Source organism: Zonotrichia albicollis, chromosome 2 (assembly GCF_047830755.1).
Source record: "Zonotrichia albicollis isolate bZonAlb1 chromosome 2, bZonAlb1.hap1, whole genome shotgun sequence".
Taxonomy (NCBI): domain Eukaryota; kingdom Metazoa; phylum Chordata; class Aves; order Passeriformes; family Passerellidae; genus Zonotrichia; species Zonotrichia albicollis.
Window position 1 is genome coordinate 7,911,395 of NC_133820.1, and position 19,486 is coordinate 7,930,880.

At 35.5% G+C, this 19,486-nt stretch overlaps 1 protein-coding gene across 3 annotated transcripts in view; it reads left to right on the forward strand.

The window, feature by feature from the left end:
* The window catches only part of GBE1 (1,4-alpha-glucan branching enzyme 1), a 136,532-nt gene that overhangs the window by 46,503 nt on the left and 70,543 nt on the right, over nucleotides 1-19,486 (forward strand). For all 3 annotated transcript variants that reach the window (XM_074532657.1, XM_074532661.1, XM_074532665.1), the window contains 4 exons: nucleotides 11,143-11,268; nucleotides 12,979-13,114; nucleotides 15,694-15,784; nucleotides 16,923-17,132. In XM_074532657.1, coding sequence (XP_074388758.1) covers nucleotides 11,143-11,268; nucleotides 12,979-13,114; nucleotides 15,694-15,784; nucleotides 16,923-17,132 — 563 coding nt within the window. The remainder of the gene's footprint in view (nucleotides 1-11,142; nucleotides 11,269-12,978; nucleotides 13,115-15,693; nucleotides 15,785-16,922; nucleotides 17,133-19,486) is intronic.

Sequence of the window (19,486 nt, forward strand, 5' to 3'; positions counted from 1 at the left end):
TGGCAGGCTGGTGGCTAGGATTCTAGGGACAGGAGTGTTAAGGATGTGATGGACTTTCAAGGTTGTAAAATGTAAATAGAAACAGAATACCTGGTTGGAAGGGACCTCAAGGATCCTCTGGTCCAGCCATTCTTGACAAAAGCATGGCATGGTCACGATGGCCCAGCACTGTCTAGCTGGAACTTGTCTATCTAGTGTCCAGTGCTGGGGAATCCAGCACTTTCCTTGGGAGATTGTTGTCATTATAGGTAGGTTATGTGCAGTCAGATGGCCCTTACAAAGGGAGTCTTGAGTACCCTGAGAGAGGTACTCAACTTGATTTCAGTGGAAACCTTCTTGAAGAAATTTGCTATTTCCTTACATGTACACATAGAAACACTTCTAATTATTCTGGTTTTTACCTTAGCTTGGGGGAAGAGGGAATGTCCTTGCTCAGTCTGCCAAGTTCTGTATTGCTTGAATATAATTTCTTAAATAGTAGGATGGAAAAAAAAAAAACAAAAAACAAAAAATAAACCCCAAAAAACAACAAAAAAAAAAAAAAAAACCCCAACCCAAAACACAATCACCAGGTTTGCAAATTTGAACAATGAATGAAACAAGTGTTCTGAAGCATCATGGTACATACCCTCTATGGAAGAATAAGCATACTTGTATTCCTGGGATTTTGAACTTACTAAACAGGACTTAAGTCATGTACCATATGCATTTCTGGATATAAATCATACTGACAGGAATTAGAACATTATTTTTGTAGTAGTATCCTTCATGTTTCACCATGTGATTGTGAGCCATGATCCTTCAACAAATTATTGTAGATTTCTTTGGGTCACAGAGGAGGTTTGCCAGCAGGAGGAGTTGTTTTCTCATTAGAAGGTAAATGGTCTCTTGGTATTGCTTGTTTGGATTTAGTAAACAATGTGCAACTCCTCATGGACTCATAGGAGAGGTTGTAGCACCAATGAGCTGTTGTAATGCAGTGGGCTGTTCTTCTTTGGAGCTGTTGTTGCAGACCGAGTTCAGTTCTTTACAATACTTTTGTTCTGTTATGTTGTCAGGCTTCATTCTCCTGTGACTTGAAGAATGTGCAATTCTCCAGTACAGGGTTTTGCTATTTAAAAATGCTCTTAGATATTTTACTTTAAGTTTATCCATACAGAAGACTAATTGTTTCAATAACTATTATGTGTGCATTTAAGTAAAATGTGTTTTTTTAATTTTCCGTAAGGAAAAAGGGAGACCTCTTAATGAAGAAGAGATCTTGAAACAGAATTTGAGAGTCCATATTAAGAATATATAAGCATGGCTGTGATTGTCATGGGGATTGTTTTTGTTTGGAGGACAGGATCACTTTCTGAGGAAAGCTCCTGCCATTCTCTGCAGTGTGGCACAGCCACCCAATTGCAAGGTGCATTCTGCAGCGGTTGTCCTTGATAAAAATGCTTTGTAGTTGAGGATAAGTAATATTTAATGCTTGGGTGCCTGTATTACATACTTCATCAGCTTCTTTTCTACTTGACATGGCTTGAAACAACTGTAAGAAGTTACTGTATGTGTAATGTGTGCTTTCTTATTATGGTTGCTTTTCAAACTATGCTCTTGTACCCCAAGCTTCTTAACTAAGAGACTAGCAGAATACATACAGGAAGGCTTCTATTTTTTTTTTGTTTTTGTTTCTTTGTTTTGTTGTTTTTTTTTTTTTAATTTTGTTGGTTTTGTTTTTTAATTAAAGTTTTAATGCTTTCCCTTAGCACAGATGTATGTTTTCCCTTTGTGAAAATAAACTGGCTGTCCCTCATACCTAATAATTCTACCCCTGTGTAGCCAACAGTTATGTTGTACTTGGGTGGTTAAGTGAAGTATTTTCTGTACATTTGACTGTTAAAATCAATTGGGAATGTTTCTATGTGATGTTGCTTTCAGTTTCAACAACTCTCCTAAGGTTTCCTGGATTTTGACAGTTTGATTTTCCTATGGTATTTTTATCTGCGTAGATATTTTTTAATACTTGGCTAATGGCTCCATCTTTTGAATTACTTTTTTATTCAAGTAGATAATACAGCATTTTTTGGTGTATTTTTTACTACTGGTTTTGCCTAGTTTTCTAAGTGAAGCAAAAAAATAGAAAAAAGAGCAAAAGCTTTCCTTTTTTTGTCTGAGCTAGTAAACTAGTTAAAGATGTTCACAAGTTCTGCAATGCAATTGAAATACTTAAATCATAAATGGAGCTGCATCTCCCTCTTTTGGAAAGTCAAGGCATGACTCCATGACTTGGTTTAGAATACAGGCTTTTGCCTCTTTCATGTCTTGATTGTATTTTAGTCTTACTTTATTTTCTTTCCTTGAGGGAGAATGGAATGGTGAAAAAAGGGAGAATTGTGAACAAATATTTAATATCCATAAGTTTAGATTGCAATAGCTGATGTTGTGATATATTTACAAAGCAAATAAATGTCTCTCCAATGATTTTTGAATGGCACAGATTGTCTGCAGAACTTTGTTAAACATGTAAGCCGCCTAAAAAGTACTATTATATCTGATAACTAAAGATTTTTTTTTCAATGTTTTATATTAATACTTCCCTTTAGCAGGTTTATTTTTCAGAAAATAGTTAGGAAGCAACAGAGCAAACCAGACAACAGGTTTGTATCATCTGACTCAGTTTGGATAGTAATCATAAATTGATCAGGAAAATAAAAGCTTGGGGGAAGGAGTAATGTGGCTAGTGCTCTATTACTTTTTCTTTCCAGTGTAACCGATTTGCAATTTAGGAAGGAGAAAATCCTGGAAGAAGCAACATGCAGTCCATTCTTTCCAAAATTTCATTTCAAGGTTTATGATCAATTCACTGCAAGGAAATAACTTCAGTCTACAAGCACCTTGACTCGATTTCCTGGTTATTTGGAGCAGTATGAATAGAGTATGGTAAAGTTTTTCAGGGGAAGTTGAGTTCTGGAAAGATCTCTCATTTTCCAGGCTTCTTGCCCCTCCAGTTTGGGTGAAAGTTCTTTTGGGAAGGTGCTCCTGAGTTGGGGAAGCTGAGGTGTTGAAGAGCTTCTGTTTCATTTATTTCCTTGCTGCCTCTCCTGAGCCTTGTTACAGGGCTGTGCAGGAGCAAGAAGAGGGAGGCACTAATGCAAAAGCTGTGTTTGCTTCTTCATTTCTTGCCTTCTATTTCTGAGACTATCTAAGAGAAAAATTTATCTGGTCTCTAAAAATCTATCAGGTAAAGTGAGACAATTATGGAATAATGCTCTTTACCGTGCTGTTCAATCCCAAATTTTTATCAGGCTTTTGTGTTTTTACCTAAAGCTGCTTTAAATTGATCTTTCAGACAAGAAGCTCTAGATTCCAGTCCTGGGCTCTGCAGCAGGTTGCAGTGTGCTATCAGGAAGTGTTCTGCTGTGGTCCTTTGCATTAAGAGCCAAACACACTGAAGTACAGCCTCCAGATTCCAGTGCTTCTCTCACACACCAGTGCTGACCTGTAGAAAGGGAGGAGTTGCTCTCTGGTTTCCTCTGTGCTTGTGAGGGGGTGATGTGATTTTATTTGCTGCTCTAAATGGCCTCAATTTACACTGCTCACTGGCAAAAGATCTTCAGAACTGTGTGTTCTGTCCTGGGTGCTCAAGTCAGGATTCATTCTTTTTGAGGATGAATATTGAGTATTTAAGAAAATTGAATTCTTTTGTGGCAGGGGTGCACAGGGAGAGGGACTTTCAGCTAATAGATTGTAGCATGGTGGGAATGGGTCTCTTCTCCAAGGTAACAAGTGATAGGACAAAAAGGGCATTTCCTCCAGTTGTGCTGGAAGAGGTGTATTAGGAAAGAGTGGTCATGCATTGGAACAGAGAAGTCATGGAGTTGCCATCCTCAGAAATTTAAGAAAGCATTTGTATACAGCACTTGGGGTGGTTTAGTGGTGAGCACAGTACTGGGCTAGCTGTGGGACTACCTGGTCTTTTCCAACATTAACAACTCTAGGATTCTGTTTCTGGAGCAACTTGAGGATGCTGAGAAAAGGATGTACAACTTAAAGAAAAAGAGAATAGCAGGATTGTATCGGTGTCTGGAATGCAGGATCTGTCTTTGAACAGCATTCATGAAATAAAATCCAAGATCAGGTTTCCTTATAGCACCAATAGGTATTAGGTATATTGAGTCACATTCTTTTGTATTCTTGGAAATTTGTGGTGCTTTTTCTTGGTTACCCTATTTATCTACAGAAAAAAAGTAAAAATGTTTTATATTCTACAGAGCACATTATGCTAATATGCTGTGTAGAATATTTAAGTTTACATTTTTACTTGAATACTACCCCTTCATATTCAAGCAGGGTTTTTTCCATTTTCATGTACTTTTAGAAAAACTGAGGGAGGAAAATACCTTGATGCTAAATTTCTAATAAGTTTCATGTTATAGAAAAACCTTTTTATGCTATCACAGCATCTAATATAAACTTTCTAGGGAGTCTTCAAGAGTTTATCCTGCCCATATTTTGTTTTGTGTTGAATTTGCTTTTAAGTCAGATGCATGTTACTGAGATGAAATGATATTTACAGCTGTATTCCTGTGGCTTTTGTATTTGGATAATTTTGTGTCAGAATTGAATAGATCTGAAGCTAATGAAATACTGTAGATTGTAAAATACTGAAATAATAGCTTATTGCCCTTATATAACAAGTCACTTCCATTTCCATATTTATATTAAAGCTAGTCCACTCCTCGTTTTATTAGCTATTGTTGGTTTGATGGCCAATTTAATTTCATCATTGTATTAAAAGCCACATATACCAAGAATCATTCTAAGTGTTTTCAAGCTATTAAAGTAATGAAATAATAATACAGTTTCAGAGCAATTTATTGGCTTGCATATATTCATCAGTTATTTAGTTATCGTTTTATTTTCATTTCCTCAGCTGGAGTATAAATGATAAAGCACTATATAACAAATCTCTCAAAAAACAGAAATGTGTCTAAATTCTTTATAAATATATTTTTAAAGAACTTTATGTATATAATTTTTAAAGAACTTAAAATCAAAATAAATATCTGAAAAGAGAGGAATGGCAGCATGGCTTTTTAGTTCTAGTGTTTGAACCTGTCTCCTAATTAGTGGAAACAGAGGCAGACACCTTATGGAAGCACATCATAATTAAATTAAATGGATTAGACGCAGGAACTGAAAGCAAAAGGAGTGGTTGCTGAGCAGAGTAGTTGTCTGATCTTCTGCAACTGTCTCTTGAGTTATCCTCTCACACTGTTCTGAAGATCTGTGTGTACACTGGGAATTGAGGTAGCCAAATGGAGCTGATGTGAAGAGAAGATGAAGGTAGGTAAACACAAAGAAAAAAGGGATATTCATAGACATACATGAATTTCAAATGTGCTAGTTTGTGTCCTGTTACTGCAGAGGTTCATCTGTCATAACAATAGCACAGCCACATTAAGCTCATTTTTACACATGGATTTACTTTTAATCTGAATTTGTATTTGTGACAAAGCTTTTAAATTTGTTGTGAACCTTTCATACTTTTTATCATTATAGATTGTCAAAGAAAAAATGTGTGGTGCCTGTTCATAAAAAGCCAGCATATTTCCCTGAGTCCCAATAGGTTGAAAATAGCCTGATTGTAAGCACAGAGTTTTCCTTTAAATGCCCCAAGACATCCAGAAGGAATTGCTGGATGTGCTGTGGGTGATATAAAAGGCCTGGGTTATTTTGGAAAGGCAGAATAATGGGATACCCAAGAGTCTGAAATGCCTGAAAAATCAAGGCCTTTCAATCTCACTTGTCCTGCATTGGCAGCATCATTACATTAAATGAGACTTATTTCAGCTTCTGAATTGCTCCTATGTGTTATTGCATTTTCTTTATGATCCTGGACTGACCTCAGAGTGATGGTTTCCCCTTAACTGTAATAAACTGCTTTTGAGAGTTCCAAACATCATCAAACAGACTCATAACCCCTATATTTAATTCTATCCTACAAGCTACTCCCCATTCCATGAATTTCCTATCCTCTAGTGGACAGACATGGAACACATTGTCACTTTGGTACTAATGTTATTGTGAAGTTTAGATCTTGCTTTGTCTTCCAGCAGTCCAGCATTTGGAAAATTGCAAAGAACTTTTGCACACCAGCTCTTATATATCTTCAAAGCCAGACTTTGTTCGTTATGTTTTCTCTGACTGCAGCCATACATTTGCTTTTATTTAGGTCTGAAAGTTTTTCAAAATTAATCGCTTACTAGCACTGATGCTGTAAAACTCAGGTTTAAAGTCGTGGTTTTTTCTATGTTGGATGTTCTCATTTGTGAAATCCACAGCACTTATTACAGTGTTTTTGGATGCTAAACTTTAGGATGCTGTACACTTCAGACAGAAACTTTGACAATATACTCAACATCCCTTTAATAGAAAATGAATATACCAAATATAAATTTTTAACCTTTGCATACAAAAGATGTACAGCATAGGTTGAGGTCTTCACTTCTGTTGTTTTGCAGTTGTACTTATATAAATTATGTGTCTGTGTCATGTCCATTTTTAGAGCAAATTGACTTTTTAATGCCTGGCTTTGAAGGACATTTTCATTCTGTCTTCCTGACACTTATTTCTGTGAGATCATTTATTTATATGTATTTATATCTCACTTGGAAGCCAGAATCATGTGACATTCAAAGGTCACATCAAGGATTTTGAATGTTTGCCAGTAGGAGAGTTGGGGAAAAACCCTAAACTATTTAGGTGAGCTATTTTTAAAGTTGATGTCAGCAAATTCAGCATGACTTGGAATTTCCTACATTCTTGTGTCAGAAGTTTCCAATGGGACAGCCATCATGGAGATTCTGGAAACAGGGAAAAAAAACCCTCTTTTTGAGAGTTCTAAACAGGCTTGCTGTTGTAAGATGCTTCCCTCTTTGCACACAGACACAAAAGAAAATCCTGATGTTGTCCATGGAGTATACAATTTGATATATATTACTTTATCTCATGTTTCCCACAAAGAGGTGGTTAATGTAAATGGTGGCAAGTTCTTAACATCAGTTATTTTGTATTTTTCCATTCTGACTAAATTTGGGCAGCTTAAATGTAACTCTTTTGAGATACCGGTTTCTTTCTTCTTTGACAGTTTTTGTTGGTTTTTATCTAGTTGGGGAGGATGTATTAGTTGGTACTGGAAACTCAGATTTCCTTTTTTCCCCTCACTTGTCCTCTTGCTGGAGTGTTTTCTGTAATAATAGGATCAAAAATACAGGGATTATTTTTACCTAGGATTTTCTTTCACTTAAGTCTAAACTGTAAAAGAGGTTGCTTGTAATGAGAGGTTTGTTTGGTTCACTTAGTAGATGTTTCATGCTATAGCATTATGCATTTTAAAAGCTTTATTTAATGAGGACTGTAATTTTTATCTCAAATGGTGGGATGTGCCTCCTCATATACATTGAGGAATGATCAGGGACATGCCTTGTGAGAAGGAAGTAGGTAAATCCTCAGGCCGGTTTGAAGAAGCCTAATTTCATGAACATCATGGTCTTATATATGCTCTTTAGAGAACAATTTTTTCAGTTAATTAGAAAGTGTTAAGTCAGCTATAAAGTCTTGATGAACTAAGTAGTAGCTAGTTAGGCTGCAACTGTTAGAAATTTGATTTTACTCATTTCAAACTAATTTGGAGGAAAAGTACAGTATCTGTTAAAGTGATTTATAGATACTCTGTCAAAAGTGCTGTGTAATGACACTATTCAGTATTCCTTATGCATGTAAAATCTGAAACAGCACATTTAGAGTATACACAGCAGCTAATTTTTATATCTGGACACTGCAGAGAAGGGACCACAAGACATAATTTGGGGTGAGTGAAGCAAGAGTTTTCACATGTCTTTGTTTAATGTGGGCTTTATAATTTTTCTCCTTTTATCATTATATTATTGTTATTTTATTATTTTGCTTATATATAATTGTTTCAAGAAATAGCAAAGCAAATCTGGGAATTAAAGTTGTCAGACTGGTTGCATTAAAGTTATTTTTTGTCAGTCTTGGGCTGAACTGCTATTTGTTTTGTGGTGCCATTTAGTTTTTTCCTGTTCCTGTGATCATGCTTCAGCTAAGCATGGTGATGTGAGAGTTCTCTCTCAAGAAACTTCAGAGAACATTATTTGGAGTTTTTATTTCTACCTTATTAATAAAATTTATACAATATCAGGAGAGAGGAATAAGATGATTGAGTACAGAGCTTGATGATTAAGCCTAGGAGAGACACTGTAAATGGTATTCACATAAAATTAAGAAAAGTATTGAACAAGCATAGCTACAAAGAATTGAAATTGCCAGGGATCACTTGATAGATCTGTTAGGATGCTGTGTTGATTATGCTTCTGCAAACCAGAGAAGGAAAGGACTCAGCTTTACCAGCTCTGGTCGTGCAATAATTGTTTTCCTTGACTCTGCTTTCTCTGTGCACAGCCCATGATACGCAAAAATTACAGCAACAAATGAGCAAACGTGAGGTTTCTACTGTAGGGGTAAGATTAATCTATAGCCATGGCTGGATATATTTGAAAAATATTTCTTAAGACCACCTACACTGTAAAGAAAGCAACAAATAAATTTTATTATTTGTTTAAAGTAAGTGCTTCTCAACATTTTTTGAGATTTTTCTGATATTTGCATGGTTAAATTTCATTACTTCTATTTTTGGATAAATGTATCTTGGGTTGGACTCTATGATCTTAAAGGTCTCTTACAACCTTGGGATTCTTTGATAACTTTTTCTTTTGAGCATGGGAGTTGTATTATATGTTTGCATAATAGAAAGCAAAATTTTAAAATGAATGAACCCAAAAATTTAGATTGTGAGCCTTAAAATAGAGCAGACTCTAAAGTTGTAATACTGTTCAAGTGTGTAAACCCAACCCATAGATTTCCACAGCTTGTTTATGACTCTATATTATTATTACTATATTAATATATGACAGATAAATGGATGCATTTCTATAAAGTTTTAGTTTTATCTTTTAAAATTAAGTCTGTAAAAGTTGATAGAACCTTTATATAATTTCTGCTAAGTCTCTCAATTCCTGAAAAGTGTAGCCTTTAAGTTTGGTTTTGTAGATGTTTTGATTAAATGCAAAACTAGCACTTGAAAAAATTACTTCTAAACAAATGCTAAAACAAATGCACTGGTGTCTCACAAATAAGGGAAAAAAAAAAATAAGGTCAATTTAAGTGACTACAGAACACTACAAATTCTTAAACTTTGTCAGAAGGACAGGATACAGAAATTGGTTGTGCAGTATAACTATAGAAATTTAACTTGAAAAAGTCAAATAACTGATGGTTGGCCATTTAAATGGTTTTCTGATATCTTTTTTTTTTTCTCCTAACTTTTTCATTGCTTAATGGCTTTAATTAAAGACAGTACGTGACTGGATTAATATAGCATAATAAAGAAATTTACATTTCTCCCTTCCAGTATCATTTTTGGATTAAACCAGTACTACAGCTAATTAATGTTCTGAATGTAGATTAATTACTTCACATTTCTTAAATGTGCCCACCCTTCATAAGCCTGTCTAGTATGAATTATGCTAAAATATTAGAAAAAATGAATGCCAAGATGAGTAGGTTATTATATGCAGTAATCATCTTATTTCTGTGGTGAGTAAATTGGGACAAAATAATAAAAGAAGCAATAGCACCATCAGAAGAGTGATATTAGAGAGAGGAGATAACTTTTATTATTTTAAGAATAATTTGCAAATTGTCAATGCTATCAGCAAGGAGGATCTTCACAGTGTTGATAGAATTTGCAGAAACACTCTTGGGGTCAGCTTTGCTAGTTCAGCTAACAGAAGAAATTTTCTATGCAGCTTTACAGTGTTTTGCAATAACTTTCTCAGCTTTTTTGGTAGGTTTTTGATATGAATTACTTCATTTTATAAAACCTATTTTAAATTGTTGGAGTTATAATACTGTGTACTGAGGGACAGCAGTCATTCTTCCTTGCCTTATTCTATCAACTTCCATTAACCATCTGCATATACTTATTTTCTTTGTTGATCTAGATGATCTTTATAAGGTTCCTTTCAACTAAACATGATTCTGTGATCCTGCCTTCTTCCATGATTGGGTTAAGGATAAAATAATCTATCAAAACAATGAAAGACACTTGGCAGAGGTCAAAAGGAAATTCTTTGATAATTTTGTCTTCCAGACTACCTGTTAGGAATTGAGAGCAAAACAAGCAATTTTTTTTTAACAAAAAAATGACAAAGTAGTGGAAAAAATCCCCTATCCCTTTTCATTTGAGGCTTCTTATAATTTCATTGTTTTTCTTACAAAAAAAGAAAAAGCCTCATAAAACTGACAACCAAACTGAAAAGTCTCAGTCATCACTTTGTTTAAAAAAAGCAGAATTAAGAATTCTGTGCGTTCACTTGCTTGTACATTTCTGGGTTTTAAATTTGCAAACCATCTGTGTTGCTGTTTTAGTGGCAGCCAAGATACCAAGCAAAACCAGAGTGGTGCTGTTCCTTCTGTGCTGAGGAGAGGGGAGGTGGGAGGATGTGAGAGAGGTGGAACTTTTTCTTTGCCTTGACCCAAAAATTGTCCTGTGCTTCTTGTGCTGTCTGTGGTTTTGGGCTATGTGACATTGTTAAGGACTCTCAGAGCATGGAAAAGAAGATGGAATTATGATATTAAACTTGCCTTACTAGATTGTTTTGTTTATCAAGTTAAACAAATCACAGTTCTCATCCTAATGGCATAATACTGCATATCTGTTTAAATTTATCAGAACTTGGAAAGGAAATAGGAATGACAGGGGTAATTAGGGAACCTAACAGAAATCCATTTGGGAAGGCTTGGCTTCTTCTCCCATTACTTATATAAATCTTATGTATATTCTCACCTTTCAGCTCTTGCTGTGAACATCACTCCTGTGTGACTTGTCTGGTTTACTGTCCCTTTGCAAATCATCCCTGCGGGCAGGGTCATTCTTCCTCCTCTTGACTTGCTTTGTGTGTTCTGTAAATTAAATTTCTGTGTAGTCTCCTATTTCATTCTGTGCTGTGGCTTGCATAGAAGGCATTCTGTGAGTTATAAGTGACTGCCTGCATATGTTGTGTTATTTTATAGGTGGTGATTCGTGCTCAGAACGGCGCCCTCCTCTATCGTATTTCACCCTGGGCAAGATATGTGGTCCGTGATGAAGACAAAGTGAATTATGATTGGGTTCACTGGAATCCTCCACAGTCATATATAGTAAGGCTTCAATATTATTTTTGGGAGGTGTATCATGTTGTCTTTGTTTCCCTGTTTGGGAGAAAATAAAAGGAAATCACAAACTAGTTAAAAAAGCTGAGAGATGAAGGGCTTTTATTCATCGCTTTGACAGAAATAAATGACTTTAATGATGGATGGTTTTGAGCTGCTTTTTCAGCCTCCTGTAGAATATATAAAAAATAGTTACTAATGTGCTCTTTTAAACTTGATTTGTCACCTGTTAGGCAACATTGACAGGTGTTCTGGGACAAGATGGCTGTTCCTGGTAGGATGGAGAGTAGGGAATTATCAGTACTGGATTTAAGGATTGGTTATCTGCAAATGCTCAAAACTCAACACTAGGTTAATATTCCATGAAGTTAGAAAAAACTTCCAAAATAAGGTGCCAATGCTCCAGTCAAATCCTTGTTTCTTTGTATCAGGAAAATCCCATTATTGAATTTAAAGCCCTATTTCTTCTCCTGCGCTGCTGTAAGGGAGAGAACTCTTTGCATGATATATAAAAAATACCCTAGGAGAACATTTGGAAACTTCAGACTGTCTGAGTGATGTTGTTTCATAATAAACTTTTTCATGTTTTCCCTGTAAAATGGTATGCAGTGGTTTATATTAGAAATGCTGTAACCGCTATCTTGAGTTAAATTTTCTCATCCACCTCAATTTAGGAAGCAACTTCTTGAGAGAGAAAAGGTTACTGGCATGGAAAATATTTTCTTTAAAAATAGATAACATAATGTACGCTAACTCTTGTTGAAGTGTGTAGTCTATCAGTTTAGTGGTCTACTCTGTGTATGATGCTCTGTGACATCTCAATGTCTGCAAGAAAAGGGATTTGGGAATGCAATGATTGGGGTTTCACCTAGAGTGAAAAAGAGGCTTGAAATTTTGGATGCAGATAAGGCCTTATTGAAAAAATATGAAAGTCTTTTTATGAATAATAGAGGTATCCAGTGGAAATAAATCACAGGGAACAAGCCTCAATCAGAAGTATTGTTCTTCACATGGTTCCTTTAGTTTCTGTTCACATGATTGTTTTGTTTGTTGTTTGAAAATGCAGAACTAGTTTTGTTCTGCATTTTCAATATTTCACCTGAATAATGAACTAACAAATAGGATATTAACTTCAATGGCCTCTGTATTCTTCAAATATTTTCACCCATCTAGAGATGCTGTGTACTGATCTTCAGACTTGGGATTTTTAAATTATATTTTAATCCTAAGTATTTACAATATAAATGATTCTGTGCTGTGGGACTGTATTCTTTAGGAATAACATTTAAAAATTTCAGATGAGTTAAGGCAGCGGTTTCATGTACCTGCAAAAAGCAGGTATGCTTAAAAAATAAAAGCCTATCTTATTTTCTCTCTCTATTTTCAAACAAGCTTCATAGTGATTCAGAAGGAAAACAAGTGGAGTGGCTACTATCAGTTTGAACACTGAAGTATAATTTAAAAAGAATATTAGAAAAGCATTGAATCATGAATGTCCAGTTTCTTGTTCATCAAGGATGTTATTTTCAAACAGACATTTGCTTTAAAAATATAAAATGGTCAATTGCTTCTGAAATGTTTAGGATGCTCTTAGAGGAAAAACTAAATAAACCGAAATTGTTTTTCATCTTGTGCAAATCATGTGATTATGACAACACTCCTGAGCTAATGACATCTGTTTGTTTTTTTTTCTTCTAGCATAAGAATCCTTCTCCCAAGAGATTAAAAAGCCTAAGAATCTATGAATCTCATGTGGGAATTGCTTCCCCAGAAGGCAAAGTAGCTTCTTATAAAAACTTCACATACAATGTACTGCCTAGAATAAAGGACCTTGGTAAGTAATACCAGAAATGCTTGCAGAGGTAATACTTTTGTGCCTGTGCTTGTTAGAAAAGAAAACTGCCAAGTATCTAGAGGTTTTTTGGATTTCCCAATTACACTTGCTATAAAAATAGATTCTTAGGTGAGCAAAAATTATAAACAAGTCAAATCTATGGAGAACAAAGCCTGAAATAAGATATGTGAATTAAAGTCTATTCCAAATTTTTAAGTAAAATATGGTTATTAAAGCCCAGATAAGTATTGCAAGGTAATTTGCTTTTGGCATGGTTTGCTTTCAGCTTGAAAAAGGACCTGTTTTTGTGATAGTATTCAGAAAATACTTCATTCTTAATTGGCTCTACTACTGTAAAGCCTAATTCTAAGAAAGGACAGAAGAAATACCTGAATATTCTTTGTTTTGCCAGAATAAGCATGCTGAGCAGTAGCTCAGAAGTATCAGAGCAAGCAAACTTTAAATATGAAAGACCTTCTTCAGGAAAAGAGCTTCTAGTATATTGGAGAGGATACGTGAAAGAGCTGGTAACGTTATCTCAGGAACCACAGCAAAACTGTTCAACTTCATTTCATTTAATTATTTTTTCCCATGGTGTCTTTGCACTGTTTCTGTAATGGACAATGTTAGAAGCTACTGCCTCTTACTGCCTTGTGATGAAATAGATATTTTACACTGCTGTAAAATAATCATGACATCTGTAGCTGAAACCTCTGTGGATGGTGGCTGTGTTTGATTTGTTTAAATTCTGTTTTATTTATCAGAGTGCCTGAAGAGGACGTTTTTGTGTAGCTTTACATGTTAACTCAATGTTTTGTGGCTTTTGCCTTTTGGTAAAGTTGATCTTGCAGGTGAGATGAGGAAGTTTGCACATGTGGAAGATGTTTTGGATTCTACATTATATAAAAAGCAGTTTTGGATTTTACATTATATATCTGTGACTACTTACTGCCAAGGAATTTCACTTGTCCCAGGAAGTTAATAGGATTTATAGAGTCCTACAGTTTTTTCTTTGTGAAGAAATGTCATGAAAAGGCTGATACACCAAATAATAAAAAAGCAGTATCAAATTTAGGCTATACAGAAAGTATAACTAATTTTCCTTCTTGTTTACATTAAGTAAGCATTGTGGGAATTAAGTATTTTAAAAAATATTTTTAAGGTCTGTTATATCAGTTTTGGAATGTCTTACTTTTTTTAGAACAAACTTAAAGACGTCACTATATGAGAACCCTAATATATTACTAGTTTGTAGGAGGATGTGCTTGACAAATAGCAAAATAAGTAGCAAGCAAATTGAATGAGATTAATTTGATGCAATGTTCCTGTTTGTTTATAAAATGATGTAAATAAAAATAACTACAACGGGCCTGAATTATAAACCAGCAATGAATCTGACGAAGTGCTGAGCTCACACCATCTTCTAATAATTGTTCTGGTTTTAAATGTCACAGCTATAAAAAAGCAAGGAAGAATAAAAAATCCTACATCATCTTGTTGAAACTAAGGAATTAAGTGGATATTTTCTTCAAACAGAGAAGTGGTGGAGGTGTGAGTCTTAATAGTGTGTAGAAAAATCTTGATTCTTTAGAGTTTCCTTCCTTAAGCATGCACTGAACTATCTTAGGAGATAGAGCACAGTGTGTCCCCCCAGCCCTCCTGGACTGCTTTGGTTCTTGGGTGAACTTGGAAAAAGCACATCTATTTTATAGATAACATAAAAGCACATTACACTTGTGTTTTTTTTTTTTTTTTAGGAAGACTCTTGTAGAGGGAAGAAATAATTATTGAAGTTGGAAAAATGTGTTTTTGCTGAATGAAAAAAAGATTTAATATGTCACGAAATTATAGTGTTGTGTCTAAGCTGGAGAGATGTGGGTCTGACAGATGGGCCACTTGGTGGATAAGGAATTAGAACAATGGTCATACTCAGAGTTTCAGTCAATGGCTTGATATCCAAGTGGACCCCAGGGATGGGGGGACCTCAAATTGAAGCAGGGTGTGTTTAGGTTGGACATTAGGAAGAAATTCTTTACTGTGAGGTTGGTGAGACATGGGAATAGGTTACTGAGAGAAGTTATGGATGCCCCATCCCTGGAAGGGGTGTTGAGCAATCTGGTCTAGTGAAAGGTGTTCCTGCCCCTGGCAGAGGAGTGGGAGCTAGAGGATCTTTTAAGTTCCCTTCCAACCCAAACCATCCTGTGATTTTGTCATAGTGTGTGTAGCCAGTGGATAACCCTGACTGCAAGTGTCAGAAGTTGAAGCAGTTCAGGACATGCAAGTGAGCATAACTAATATTCTGAAGTTAAATAAGGATTACACTTCTTTCTGTCTGCATCTGGGAGATTCAGTATGTGTAGATCACTTGACAAATTGACTGTTTCATTTGCCATGGAGATCACATTAGTATAAACTATTAGTTAGAATTGCTTGGTGAAAGTTACTGAATCTTTAGGTGTTAACCATTAGGGTCAGAGGCAGCTAAAATGAGAGAAGACTAGAATGGATATGTTACAGATATTGAGTATTCTTTTTACTATCCTTAAGGCATTTGTTTGTTATATTTGTTTTTATTATAGGCTATAACTGTGTCCAGCTGATGGCCATTATGGAACATGCATACTATGCCAGTTTTGGTTATCAGGTCACAAGTTTCTTTGCAGCATCAAGGTAAGTTTAAGTGCTCCAGCTTCTTCTCTGTTCTTTTCCCTTCTTTCCCATCCATTGAAATCACTATTGCATGAAGATGTGTGTTTGCAAGAAAGTGTATAATGGGAAGCAATGGCTTAGGTATTTACTCTACCTTCCTCTGAAATCTGAAATCAGTTTGGCACAGTGATCAACAGCTCTGTGAAACGCTTTTGATAGAATTACAGACAAATAGTTTATAAGTAACTTCAGCTGCCATAGCATATTCCACGTAATCCACCTTCACCAGTCTTTATACCTAGGTTTGGGTGAAATTCTTGGCAGTAAAAAACAATGTGTGTAGTGCTTTCTAATATGAAAAACAGAACTGTACACTGTTCGTAATGAACTTGATTAAAATCATGACTCTGTGTTCTTTGGGAACCCTTTTCCTTACGGGCTTGTAACAGACTGTGCTTAGACTTGAGGTATAAGGTGAAATTACATGAAAAATGAATTCAGATAGTTGTTAAGAAAATTACGATAAATGTGGAAGTCTTTTTTTAATTTTTTTTTTTTTTTAATCTTAGAGCAGATCAAGTGGCAACCAGGCTAAACTTAGATAGGCAGTTTTTAACTATCTAAATTTTTAACAGTTTTTAACAGCTTAATTAATTGAAAAAAGGTGTGTCAAGCATAGGAGAAAAAAATCTTTTTAAGAAAATGGTGTCATACCTAAACCAAATAACCAAGCAGGAAAATAGCAGGTAGTGTATTTTGTGGGCTTTGTGGATATACATTTACTTTTGTAATCATTGTGTTACTTTATTCCAGCAATATGAATGTATTCTTGTCCCTTATGAGCTAAGGAAGTGTTCAGTATTAAATAGCAGCTTTAAGTTGTATCTGTTATCTTTTATACTGAATTTTATGTATTATTAAAAAGGAAAGAGTAAAACAATCTGTTTTGCAAAGCATTTGTGTGGATGATAGAATTCTTATAAGGAAAAATGATCAAATGTTAGTTTCTAAGCAATGGCTACTGCTTAAGAGGCTGAAAAATAACCCATGTACATCTGTAGAGTAGGTGGTGAGGAACTGCTGGCTTTGATGTAGTTTCCATGACGAGTGTTGAGCACTGCCAGCAGGAGCCCTGATGGTGCCACGTTGTGTTTCACAGCCGGTACGGAACTCCTGACGACCTGAAGGAGATGATTGACGTTGCTCACTCCATGGGCATCACAGTCCTGCTGGATGTGGTGCACAGCCACGCCTCAAAAAACTCAGAAGATGGTCTCAACCAGTTTGATGGTACAGATTCCTGTTTCTTCCATTCTGGATACAGAGGCAATCACCAGCTCTGGGACAGCAGGCTCTTTGACTATGCAAAGTGAGTATAAAACACCACTTCAGCTGTGCTAGTGGTTATCAATTCTGTTAAAACTACACTCCTCACCAAGCTGGTAAAGTTATTTGGGTTGTTTAACAATTGCAGGATGTGGAGTTAAATTCCTCTACTTGCCTAAATCCTTAAAATCTAACACTACATGATAGTAATTCCATTTCATTGCTTTCCTGTCATCTATGACTACCAATGTGCATGTTATATACCATGTGCATTGTATGCAATTTATAATAATAGGTATTTTTATTTAAAAACATATTTCTCTATAAATAAAAATTTAAATATCTGTTATGTAGAAATATATAATTGTGTATTTTATGAATTTTATGCATATTAATATTTCCCTACTATATATAGTATGTTGCATATATAGAGTAGATTATGTTTGTATATTAAAAAAAAATAGTAAGAAAAGCTGATGAAAACTTGTAAGCTCTGTAAATTTATTGACATACTGTCAGGTTGTTGAAATGTAGGAAAAGATTTCCCCCAGGAGAGCTGACTCTATTTCAAAATGCTTCTGGAGGTCAATCAACAATTAATACAAAGCAGGGGTCATTTTCAGCAGACATTTCTAGAGACCCCAGTTTGGGCAAGCTTAATTAACCAGTATAACTATAGTGTGTGTCAAAACATGTATTAATGCCAGTTGATTATTAGTACTTAATATTGTTTACTCTGTGTTCTCTGAGGTATTGGGGGCAAGGAGATTGATCTTGTATGCTGAATGTTTCAGTGGTTTAAATGGAGAAACAGGCACAAGCAGCCAGCTTCTTTCAGCGTCCTTCTCGCATTTTTTTCTGTTTGTTCATCCCTGAAGCACCCTGATTCTTCCCTTTCCTTTCCTTTGTTTCCCTAAACATTCCACAGTAAGTTTTGTGTAACTTCACAATCTCCTTAAGGCATGTCTTAATAAAATTCTGTATAGAGTTCTCACTTATTCCAGGATAAATTCTCTTATTTTCCCTCTTGAGATGCATAATCTGGTATGACCTTTTTACCAATTACCATGTCCTGTTTCAACCCTTTTAAGGTTATATTTGAATGTTCCTGTTGTGGCTCATCACAGAGCAACTGTAGAGTTCTAGTTTCTTGTTAACCTCTTAGTTGTTAAGGTTTTTGTTCTGCAGGTTCAATTTCCTGGTTTTTTTTCCATTTTCCTCCCTTGTTTACATTGAATTGCCATGGACTGGATGGATATGATTGCACAGAAGTCATGTTACATAGCATGGGCCAATTGTTTAATGGAACTCAGAGGCAAATAAACCGAGTTACCAGTGTGAAAAGTGACTGGTGCACTTCAATACTTAATAGGATGAGCTGTTGTTTATTTGGGGACAATTTAATGGGTCATTTCAGGGGGAGTTTCTGATGTGATTTATTGTGATTTAATGATTGTAAGAGATGCATTTTAGTCCTTCCTATAAAGCTTTAAATTCATACTCAAATCAGTTGTATTTCAAATAATCTTAAAACTTTAGTACCAATGTGATAGTAATAGACATTTTATTTCATTTGATGCTTATGAGTAACCAACAAGTGTGTGAGTACCAATGTCTCTAGTGAGACAATGGAATGTGGTTATGGACCTTCCTCTGTTCTGGTTCTTCCTGCTGGAAAAGAAAGTGATGCTGGTATTGAGTGTTTATAAATGAGAGAAACAACCAGCTCCTCTGTAGGTTGCGCTTGTCAATGTTAAATATTTCTTCAGAAGTGATGAACTGCCTCCATGGCTTGGTTGGGTCACTGATATGTACCTATGGAATTTCTTTTCATGCTTTGGCTTTGGAAGAGGTGCCAGACTGAATGCAGAAAAAGGAAGTGGAAAGAGCTGTGAGGGAGGAGGGATGAGATGAGAGAATAGCAAAGACCAGAGAAACTGAAGCTCTGTTCTCATCCCTTACCCTCTCTTAAGCAAAAGCAGATCTGGAGCTCTCTTTTCAAATGGTTGTCGAAACCCTTTCTTCCCCTTCAAGCATAGGAAGCTGTGAACTTTTTCTAGTCATTAGGGGATATTTTTATCCTAATACTTGAGACAGTAAATATTCTCTATGTACTTATAGTCAAGTTTTAAGGCTGAAAAGTTATAGCCTTCATGGTCATGGTAAGTTTCACAGAACTGATTAAAAATAGCTGGAATTTTTTCCCCTCTTTGTGTGTGCAGGTTCCGAGCAAAACTGTGAAAGAATCAAGACATTTCATTGAAAATGTTGAGTTTGGCTTCTTTTTCCCCCTCAGTTTAGTCTGTATTGGCATTCTGCTAATTTCCATACCAGTGGATGAGCAGCTCTAGTCTGGATGAGGCGAATATAAAAATCTGTGAGAGAGACTCAAGTTGC